Below are 12,325 nucleotides of genomic sequence, written 5' to 3' on the forward strand. Positions count from 1 at the left end.
TGTGTATTTCACGTATAAGACAGTATCTCTAATACAAGATATGTCGTTTATTCGACGAGTGACGGAGCCTGTTAAGCTGCTCTTTTTGTATTACACTGTGGTTTCCTTTGTGAGATGACAAATTTATAGTCACGTTTACGCTTCGATCAATAAAAATATTATATTAATTTTGTTGATAGAAGAGTTTAAACCCCCTAAATACATCAATAACGAAAAACTATAATAGTGATGGAAGATGTCCACAATAATCCCCCATAATACATAAACATCACCAAAAATTCTAAACTTTAAACGAAGAATTCCATATACACATACTGCATACATTACAACTACAGGGTGGTGGTAAACTAAACATTCAAGGGTTTTGCCTTAATTCTTCAATTTAAGTCAAGCCTCTTTACCTGTAGATTGCTTTAGTCATGTTATATTCTGTAGATGACAAAGAAAACTTTGTGTAATATTCTAGAAACCCTCTTCCTAAATAACACAAAAATTTCCACAATGTAAATAGGCTAGTGCATTCCTTCATTCCTGTTCAAATTACGGTTCAAAAGTTAATGAAACTTTTGAGATTTTAGCCATTAAATACCATAGTTTCTCTCATCACCCATGATAAAGGTTGTTGACAAGCTAATGGGAGAAAGTATGTGTTAGATTTCTGATACCGTTTATTTTTATTTTTAAATGACCTTAAGTGATTACCACAAATTTGACAGTATCCCTTAAATAATAATCGACAATAAGTTCTAGGTCACTTACAGATAATTTTAATCTAAATTTTGGATAAAAAAAAACACATTTATTGACCCCAAAGAATTAGTTGACTCAAAAAATCGACGTCGGTATTCTACCTGAATTGCTCAAAATATTACGATACAGCAGTTCCTTTGCAATCCAAAATCGATTTCAGTAAATATTCCTATCGTAATGGACCGCGTTTTACTTTTGAGTTTTATAATATTCGCTTATAGTTATGGAAGATACAACCCTATAAGTAGATTATGTTTTAAGGTACGCTTTCAATTGACGAACAAAATTATTTCCCTTTCAAACCTAATAAGATGGAAAGCTCTTAAATGCAGGAAACGCCCTGCGTCCCTCCGAAACATACAATTTCCCGCCATTACTGTATACTACCCTTCCTTACCCACCGAGTAAGCAATACTTGTGATCATGGTGGCTTTTGCAGATATGTAACAAAATAACTCAAGAAAATAAAGTTCCTTTCAGATATAGCATTCATTTTTGACTCGCCTCGTTTTTCGTAGCCCTTTGTGAATGAAATTTCTACGCATTAAAACTAGACTTATAAACAAATACATTCAATTTTGCATGTTTCCAAAAGACACCAACAAATACTAAAGGTAAAACCCAGTTTGGTAAGGTGAATTTATCAAAATTTATATTGGCATATAAATACAAATTGCCCGTTTTCCAATTTATGCAAGTAATGCGGTAAAATGCAAAATCAACATTAGTAGCATTAGCGATCCCCAGGATTAACGCAAAATGTGACGGCATCCTAATTGTTCAATTTATCAATGATTTTAGGCAGACAACTGTTATCAGATTTCATCAGGGCCAACTCATCTGACCTTTAAAGCAGTTGGTTTCCAGTCCAGCATCATAACAAGCGAAGGAGTTTTTGAAAACTACTATGTTATGGTTTGGGTAGTTAAACACAGACAACGTGAAGTTGTGCAGGAAACTTTCTTTTTAGGTAAATAATTAGAGAGTGAGGCCCTGGGGCCCATTAAAGTTTTGTATTTCTCCATAAGATTAACATGGGAAACAAACATTTTTATGAAACTCCAGCTGTTGTCAGAAATTAAAAGTGAGAAGAAGAACATTTGTTAATTGTAAAATTGTGACAGAGAGGTTATGCAGAAAATCAGGTAGTTAATGGTTATTAGGTGCTATTAAAATAAAGATGTATAAAGATGTAAAATAAAGATAAAATATTTCCAAGAAATGTTGATTATATGGAACTGTTAGATACGTAACCTACTGCGACTATGAGTAAGGCTATTTGTAGAAAACACTAAAAAACAAGATCAGCTTTTGAAAAATGATAAGATATTTACAAGAAATGTTGATTATATAGATCTGTCATGTACATCTTGAGTATTTACATAATCTTTGAGTCGAATCTTTTAAAGTCATCAGAAATTATGACTGTTATTCGTTTTAAAATAACGCCTGTAATACTTAGCAATTGCTCGAATCCGAGCAACAGGGACACTAGTTATTAATTAAGCTCAGTCTGTTTTGAAGCGAGTCAAGGGATTGAGAGTGGTGTGCAAACTGAGAACGTGTTTTCAAAAATGACACTTGAAAAATACAACAAAAAACTAAATAATCCTAAACCCAAATGTTTAACAGATATCCCCTAATAAAACAGCATCTGTGGTGTTCAATAATAAAATGCAAGATAATTCTGGTTAAAATAAGCTCCAATGATTTAGTAATTCCACATATTCTGCTTACAAACGTGTTTTGGCAAAAAAATATATTTAGAGATTGTAAATAAACGAATACTAATGGGTTGTTTCAATCAAAACACAATTAAACTTAGGAATTTCGAGTCTGCCAATAAACTACTTTTTTACACCACCACTCACAAAATCTAATAATATTCTTCTTTACATAAATGCCGGTCTCTTGGAAAACTGTCTGATCTGAGCTTCCGACGCAGTTCTCAGGTTTACACAACTTAGAGGGATCAAGTTTGTTGATTAGTCTGTTACCGCAGACGTAGTTGTTTCAAGTTAGGAACTTGTAATCAAACTGTGAGCGATAGACACTGTATTAACTCTGGCCTTGACAGCATAAGCTACCATATGTGTTAAGTGGTGATACATCAGTATACAGCTAAATAACATCTTGGTTCAGTCGACGTACATCAAATACAATGTTAGGATTTACACTAAAACTTGTCAAAGGCGTGCAAAAAAATGAATGCATGTTTTATTCACCATTAAATGTAGCATTCACCTTGAGTTTGTTTGACCTAGCTGTTGGCATAGCATCTGGGTTCAACGAAGGAAAATGAATTTTCCCCCATCTCAGTTCATACCCACAGTAGGGCCCAACTGCAGCAGGCCTTACCCAAGATGTATCGACCGGCAACGACGAGTACTGCACGCCTATAGGGCCATTGTACCATTTTTTTTCAGGATTTGCAACATACGCGTGTAAAAGGGAGCCTGAAACGCGTTTACGCCCGAACAACATTTTCTTTCCAACTTTTCCCGAAATCTCCCAAACTCAAACATTAAAAATTTGAATTTTTTTTTTAAATCTAAACATATTTTGAAGAACGCTTAATCTTGACCTATAGGGCAAATTATGATTTTCAAAACGTGTCCACGTAGTCTAAGATTGTTTATGGAATGTACTCAATTCGGCAAATCTAGTGTTGTCCGACAATTCTCCCATGAAGATCCTGGCGGACCTCATTTCACGCAGTGTTTTGAATAGCGTCACAACAAATCCTAGAGATGATTTGAGCGGTTTCTGTGTCACTCTCTAGTCTCTAGTCCGCGACGGCGGCGAAGCGTGACGTGCGACAGCGGGCGAGGTGAAACAAACGTTAATGTTAACTTTCAAACTACCGCCGTGTGTCATCTGTGTACCATGCGCGTAGACACAGCATTCACCAACATGTGGCAACAAAATAACAACGAAAATTGCCAGTAGTCATTCTAAAAACTGATAGTCAATCCCCAGCTGACAATTGGTCTGATGCAGAGAAATCATTGCAATGGGTTGGTGAGGTCAATAATATGACTTATGGACTGGGAAGTTTTGTTATTGGTAGCCTACGTAATTCAGAGCACAACTGTACAACAACCGTTCTGGGCGAATAATTCAATCAACATTTCCATCCAACATTTTACTTATACAACAGTATTGTACCGCAAGACCGACGATGCTAAGAATAGATAGATGAAACAATCGTTTATACTGCCAACTTTATGTAGCTGTAGTTAATTATCGTTTTACAATGCTTGTTGATTTATTCATACCAACGGACATCTCTTTCTTCACAAATACAAAACATGAATGTAATTATTTTGGATGGCTACTGTAGTGCAAAACATGATAAGACCAGGAGATAATGAGAGGTACCAGGAACAGGTGAGTATGATATGCTACCAAGCCTTTGTTTATGACCACCGCAGGTACAGATGCGTCATTGCGTAGCATACGACATGCGCGGTACACTACACAGGCGCACAGCTGTCGCGGTGACATATGGCCGCCACGTGTGGACCGGTGGAACGGAACCGAGGAACAACGGAACTCGGAACATCACAGCAACCGCGGGTAATGTTACTGTATCACCTTGCTGCAGCTGACTGAAGACAATGAATACAGTTTGTGTATTCATTGCTGAAGACATCTTAATAAAAGAAAGGCATGTAAAATGGTCCGTTTGCATCCACGGTTGTATATTTTCAAAACTAACTCAAGGGATTGCTTAACAAAATGTGTTTGAAATGAGCAACATTCTTTCAATACATTGAAAAAACCTATCTTATATAGGAGGATATTATTGAAGACAGAACTTATCTCTTGAAAAGGTGAAGATTATTTGTCAAAGCACCACAATTTGGTCAAGGCACCACAAAAAAACAATCTCAAGAGATGCTTTACTTGCATCTTGTTTACACTTGAGATTAATAAAAAAATGATAACCGAGTAGTATGAATAAACTTAAAATTCCATAATGACCAATGATACAAGGGCGTTACCTATCAATTGTGGAGGAGTCACCTTGGGGCACACCCTCCCATTGATTGATTGCGATGGCCACAATAAAACTGATCAATCAATATCAGGACTTTTTGGATTAATTTTTAAAATTGAGCTGTTCAACTGTGATTTGTGTTAATGATGAGCATTGAAGGACAGGAAAATGCATCAAAATTAGAAAAACACTTAAGGCTAGTAGACGATAGAGTTTTTGTAGGAAAACTCTCCGCAGCAAGCCTGCCGACTAAGCGAATTTCCGTTTGCCTGATTAAATTTTCACTAAAATATTTCCTAAGACATGCCAGATTTATTCCCGTTTCAATAACAGTCGGTTTAACGAATACTTTGCTGCTCCAGGGGGTAAAATGTTTTTTTATGAAATAGTTAGTTAATAGTAGCCTACAGTATGATAATGAATAAATTATCCTCATGAAAATAATATCCCTAAAGCAACAAAATACAAAAGCAACAAAAACTTGAAATTCAGAGCTTAACAAAATTCAAATCAGAATTTAAAAAATATCTAGTAGAGTTAAGTTTAGAGGACATAGACAGTTACCTAAGACGGTGACAAAAATTAGTATTAAGTTGGTTATTCTTTGTATTAACCCTGGGCAAAGGACTACGGATGGAGAGATCATGTATCATGTATGTATGTATGTATACTGTACATACGGTTTACTTTTTCTACAACAACCTTTTAATTTTACAACGCTTCAATATACCAAATTTTTGTAGAGTATTTTTTAAGCTCTGCCTCTAAACGATGGTTGCAATGAAAATTGGGAAATAATTTTAAAAACCCACAACACACCATTTCCATGATCCGGTTTTGCTGGTTTGATAACTCGAGTCATTTTAGTTTATGCTGCCCTACACGTACATGCCTAGTTTTACCAAGATCAGACCTAAATTACTCAAAAAGAGTTATCGTGTCCACAGATACACATAATATACTTAAAATAAAAATTTGAATGAATGGTGTTTTTGGCCTCTAGGGACATAAAATGAAAAGGAAGTAAACCTGTACCGGGTATAAAGGTCTTCCGTGCCACCTACAATTAAAATAGAAAAATCTGGAATGACATTCAACTTCAGTGTGTATCTACGACAGTAGCTACTTTCCCATTTCACTAGAACTAGACTTTGGACTATAACATCTGACTGTAAGAGTAACATCGTATAAAGTCAGAAGAGATTTGAACCTCAGCATCCAAGACTGAAGTCTGACGTAGGCCTACTCTAAACCACTAGATGAGCCAAATCCCACTATAGAATTCTGTGGGCAGATAACTACACCCTAACATGCAGGTATCCAATACGAGAGACTAACAATAGGCAGGCAATAATGGCCAAGTAAAATAAGACCGTCCGATGAGTCTTGCCCACTCAAAATGCCCACATATGCCCACCTCGAATTGGTCTCGCCTCTCACTCAAGACCAAAATGGTTTAAAAATAATAATAGAAGCTTTTACGATCACTACAATTAAGAAAATTTGTTTTCACAAAATTATACAATTATTGTATGTAAACAACAGGTTGATTAACCAATCTATTTCTATCCCACTTATATTTTTGCCAAACAGTTTTTGGCGGCGAAAAAATTTAGATTAAAGTTGATTAAGTTTACATAACTTTTAAATAGGTGAATGAAAATGAAATGAGTTGGTATAAGTTTCACGTACTATCACATTAAAATTAGAAATGAAAATATGTTACATTATCAAGGGTCTTGTAACAGTTTGGCATATCATGGAACCTGCCTTCCTAGAACACTTGGCACCAGTGAAACAATCCATTGTCATCTTGGCCCACACATTCATAATAAAATACACTTGTTTAATAGACTAAAAAGCTTATATGACTTATAATTTATTGATTGACTATGATTTTTTTTTACAGTTTACATTGGAAAATTACTACGGTGACAATTGAATTACTCAGTAGGATGTTTTAACACTTATGAAGATGTGTTCATTCATTAGGTAATAGTAAAATAATTATATCTAAAACCCATGCCAGTGAAATCTCTGTTGATATTATTGCTTTAACTAGAAGTACACTTATTCTGCGCGTAACGGGATGAGTGAAAGTGAGCGCAACGATGGAAGAGTCCACCCGCACCTAGCCTACTTAGCCTACCGGTGTCATTGGTGAACACAATGTAATTTGCATGGGCAAATCAACCAAATCTCAGTCGACAACAATCCTAACTTCTCGTTCATTAATTAACCAAAGTCATTGGTTGCAGATGCATTAATCCAACTGCCACCAACAGTTCCCACACACAGCACTGCTCGCCTTGACTACTTCCTTCACCACGTCCTACGTCGTGGACCTCCCTCCCTTCCTATAGCATTTTACAATTGCAGTTACATTAATCCAACTGTCACAAAGGGTTCCCACACTCCAGACTGCTCACCTTGACTACTTCCTTCACCACTTCCTTCGTCGTAGATTTGTTTCCCTCCCTTCCTATAGCATTTTATAATTGCAGATACATTAATCTAACTATCACAAAGGGTTCCCACCCTCCGGACTTCTTGCTTTGACTACTTCCTTCACCACTTCCTATGTCGTAGACCTATTTCACTCCCTTTCCATAGCATTTTAGTATCGCAGATAGATACATTAATCTAACTGTCACAAAGGGTTCCCGCACTTCACACCTCTCGCCTTGACTAAACTTCCTTTATGACTTCTTACGCTGTAGACCTGTTTCTCTCCCTTCTCATAGCATTTCATAATTGCAAATACATTAATCTAACTGTCACAAAGGGTTTCCACACTCCGGACTGCTTGTCTTAAACTACTTCCTTCACCATTTCCTACGTCGTGGACCTGTTTCCCTCCCTTCCTATAGCATTTTACAATTGCAGTTACATTAATCTAACTGTCACAAAGGGTTCCCACACTACGGAGTTCTCGCCTTGACTACTTCCTTCACCACTTCCTACGTCGTAGACCTATTTCCCTCCCTTCCCATAGAATTTTAATATCGCAGATACATTAATCTACCTTACTTACTTTCTGTGTCCGGAAATCAGACTTCGCTTTTCCAAAAATTAGCTACCGATATGGCTTTGTCATTCGCATGTAGCCTCCGACCTTGCCACCCGATTGCTTGAGAGTGATCCATCCAGGACTCGTGTCCGTGATAAAAAGCTCTTTCTGGACCGAAGCCGTCGCTCTGCAGGTTGGTGGCCGTGTAATGGGTGACAAGGGTCTGTCTCTTGCTTAGTCCTTTCTGTGTTAGCAGCGACATCACGTCGGATTGATGGAGGGGCGATCCCTATGATAGGATAGAGTTTGTGTACTGGGGTTGGTTTCAAACAACCAGGTACAATCCGAGCCATGTCATTGACTGCAATGTCAACCTTTTTTGCATGTCGATGCATTCCATACTGGTGCAGCGTACTCCGCAGCCGACACACTGAGCGCTAAAGCTGAGGTTCTGAGGACATTAGGGTTAGCACCCCAGCACCTGCTGGTGAGCTTCCTGATGATATTATTCCTCGCTGAGACTTTACCTCTTGTAGCAATACAATGCGCCTTAAATGTCAGTGTGCGGTCCCAGTATGACACCAAGGTATTTGGGTGTAGGATAATGCTGAAGACGGTTTCACCACCTCACATTCAACTCACGGCCTGCTTCTCTATTGTTGTAACATTCCCAAAGAGGATGTGTTTTGTTGTATTGAAACGTTCCATTATTTAGATCATGATTGCCTTTCTTCCGGATAGTTACCGGTAATGAAAATATTCAGGAGCCTAATAAAATAAACACCTTTGCCTTAAAAATATACTTTTCTCTTTAAATCTCAAAATTCAAATTCAAAATTTGGAAGCATTTGGACGTACCGGTAAACTAAAGTGCAGCCTTTTTGACCTCTGTGCCTCAAAACGAAAAGGTAAATCGGTCTCGGGTCCAGGTCTTACCATGAGTACTTTGGTAATAGCTTATTCCCTATCTGGGAAATTCGCTAAGAGGGCAGTAAAGGTGGCAAAACTCAATAATAATGCTTTGTCCATTGAAAACTCCGGTAGCGTACAGTAACAAAAATGTTAATCATCCTGAGCAATTAACTTACATAAACAAAATTCCCAATTTCCAAGAGTCTGTAACGAGTTCCCTTTTCATCAAAATATACAAAATAGTTTTTTATTCACTTAACAAAATAATTATATACCGTATTAAGAAACCTGCAAATAGGTCTACTTATGAACATCCTTACAACAATTTTGAGTTTTGTTAAATGGATTTGTTTTTTGTTCAGTTCATTTTTCTTTTGCACTTGTAGTGAGGTAGGTGCCTACTGTAGGCCTAATTGTCAGTCATAAATAAAATTAATACCTCTGCCGCAGCAAACCTGCAGACAAAGCCAATTTCCATTTACCTAATTGGATTTTCGCTAAAATATCTCCTAAAAAATTTCATATCCATTCCCTATTTAAATCTAGCATTAGTTAACCGAGTAGGCCTACTTAGGTTGGCTGATACAGGGAAGGTAATAAGGTGTTTTTTATAGCTTTTATACAATAAATATGACAGTACAGCAGAGACATAACTTACCGGTATGCATTATTGTAAAATATGATACATCGGATCTTAGCATTGTTCGGCAAAGTAACGTCGTCTTACATATCAGATCCTAGCACTTTTCGTGAAAAAGCCGTGATCCGATATAGGCCTATTGGATCATAGCACCAAAATAGTTTAAATAGCATAAAAGACATGTGAGATAGGTAGGCAGGGTTTTGGGTTCGTATTAAGTCCTTTGAAGGTCGGTTGGATTAGAATGTTGGGCCACTTTAGTTAACGCACCACATTAACTATTATAGGATAAGCTACATTGTACATTAACTAAAAACCAGCTGATTATAAAATAAAACTGCTGTTAACAAACCTAACCAAACATGGCTGCACTTTAGTTTCTGTCTTACATTTACTCATATACATACTGCATATTTGGTTAGGTTTTATTCTATTGCCAAGTCACATATTGACTGCTTTTGTGGGGACATTCTTCAGGCACAGTGAAGGTTCTCAAGATGCAGTTAAAAGGGTCTTAAGAATCTTCACCTTTAGTGACGGACGAGCTCACAGTAGGCCCCTTTTTGTGAATTAAGTAAGTTACCTACTATCTACGGTCATTACATTCTCCTGTGCCTTCGTCATGTTTGGGATAAACATAGAGACCTTACGTCCCGTGCCATGGTCCATTCCTATACCACCAGGCAGAGAAACATGCTGAATATTCCTTGCGTTAGGCTCTCTAATACAGCTGCTAGGCCCCCACATATCAAATTCAGGGTCTTAAGTTCTTTAACAATCTGCCGATGGCCATTAGGGGCTAGAAAAGAGGTTATCTCAAGGAAAAGCTTATGTCGCTACGGTAATGAAAGAGAGAGACTAAGTTATTATAGCTCCTCAAAGTTCAAGACCGATAAGGAGATAGCAAACATAGGGTAGCCATCTTTCCATCCCTGGAAGTTATTTTTAACTTGTATATATCTTGAACGGTTGTAGGTTGTGAAGTATTTCTTTTTTGGGTTAGGGTAACCTTACCTAACTAACTAACCAAACGATATATCGAATAATCGACATATCGATCGATATTTTCATTCGGTTGTTTGTGCCAACAGATGATATGGAAGTGTACCCGGAGTAAGTAAGTTAACTTAAGTAAGGTTAGGTTTAAGTTAGTTTAGAACTGTATCATCAGCTGGTAAGTTAATATATAATAGGCTAGTTAATATGTAGGACAGCATCAAAAGTGCAACCAATGAGTCTTAAAGTGCAGCCATCTTAGTTAAAGTTTTTAGCTTCACTTATTAACTTAGGCCTAACTTATCTTAGGCTAACCATTGACTGGGCTAACATACCATTACTGACAGTTTTTGTCCTAGCCTATTAAAATAGGCTTACTTAGGCCTACTAAGGAATTATGGCTGAATTAGAATTAAGTCTAGGCTAGGCTTATGCCCAAGCTAAACTTAGTTAAAAAATACTAGGCCTAAGTTAGGCCTAGGGCCTAGGCCAAGACCGACCGTAAGCTACCGTACTCTAAACATTTAAATTAACAACGGTTTATTTCCAATTTGATATAAGCCTAAGTTAGTAAGCTATCAAATATGAAAAAAGCTAGTAAAAATATGATTCTTACCTTTTAGGTTGTGATATGGTAAGGGATGACTAGTGCATAATCCAAATATTTCAAATCCGAGAATTCCAATAGTTCTCCATATGTGATCCATTCTAGGAAGCACTTTCAAAAAAATAACTATGCATTTGACATTACACTGATGAGTAAGTTATTAAAAACAACTTAGGCTAAGTTATCTTTACTAAAAAGCAATCACAGATTGGGTTTTTAAACAATGCGAAGGCTGAAGTATAAAATGAAACTAAACTGATAAAAAATTTAAACTAATTTGCAATTTACATAGTGACAGGTCAAAATTCACTTCTTAGACATTCACATAACTCATTCTTGATTCACTATACGGTAAACAATTTACACATAATTGCACTAAAACTAAAAACTGCACAATTTTGACCACAACAAGACGATACAGGTAATGAAACTTGAAACGACGACGGTCGACGACAGCAACGCGACAACGACAACCCAGCGAATTAACCAACCAATCACAACAGTTTTTCTGCCATGTTGATTTATTGTCAGTACAGCCACCACAGACGCTAAAAATGACTCAACTTAAAACAACTGCTTTTATTTACCCCGTGCGTCCAATGATATAATATTGTAATAAAGACCCTTTAAATCAGTTTATTTATTTATTTATTTGTTCACGGTATAACACCATTTTTACAGGGTTGACATTACAGGGTTGACATGCTGATATAGATACAATATTGAAAGATTAGATTGATGACGAAAAGTGATAAATTAATGAAGGTGAAATGTGAAATACAATTGCTTAGCCTAATTAAATTTTCTTCCCTTCTGCCTTTTCTCATGCTCTTTTACTTTTTTTTGTTATTTTGCAGGATTTATTGAAAGGCAGATAGGGACTAACATCACATGCTAATGAAAAAAAAAACTGGTTGAATAAGTTGAAAGTTTTATTGCATTGCTTGATTTTTAAAATATCATTACCATAGATAAAACATACTCCATAACTAACTGAAAAATGTGAAGAAGCTTCGCCGAAAACACTTACATACCATGGTGAAAGAGAATAGTACACCTATGTATTTTCCTTCCACCATGCATTTGCCCAAGACATTATACCAAATGATAAATAAATTTGTCTGCTTGCAATATCGAGCGGAGCTAAAATATTACTCCAAATGCTCCAATACTTTTCCAAAGTCAATGCTACAACTGGTTAATGTAAATAATGCCATCGGGATGTACACTTGCAGTGCATAAGCAGGCCCACTTTTATAAACGGGCAGACTGGGCATATGCCCAGGGGCGCCGAAGGTTTGGGGGTGCCCACCAGGTGCCCCTCAACCACTGCCTGCCCGCACTAGGAAAAAATGGGGGCACTGCTTTTGGGTTTGCCCAGGGCTCCATTGACCCTTAAGGGGGGTC

General features: G+C 37.0%; 1 protein-coding gene across 1 annotated transcript in view; it reads right to left on the reverse strand.

Annotated features, from left to right (window-relative positions):
* The window catches only part of LOC128999301 (uncharacterized), a 70,753-nt gene extending 59,380 nt beyond the window's left edge, over positions 1–11,373 (reverse strand). Inside the window, exon 1 of the mRNA XM_054425725.1 lies at positions 10,928–11,373. Within this exon, the coding sequence (XP_054281700.1) occupies positions 10,928–11,018 (91 nt within the window). The 5' untranslated portion in view covers positions 11,019–11,373. The remainder of the gene's footprint in view (positions 1–10,927) is intronic.
* Between the last annotated feature and the right edge of the window lie 952 nt (positions 11,374–12,325).

The sequence above is a fragment of the Macrosteles quadrilineatus genome, unplaced genomic scaffold, assembly GCF_028750875.1.
Source record: "Macrosteles quadrilineatus isolate MER2022 unplaced genomic scaffold, UCM_ALF_1.0 Scaffold_8__2_contigs__length_117827958, whole genome shotgun sequence".
Lineage (NCBI taxonomy): Eukaryota > Metazoa > Arthropoda > Insecta > Hemiptera > Cicadellidae > Macrosteles > Macrosteles quadrilineatus.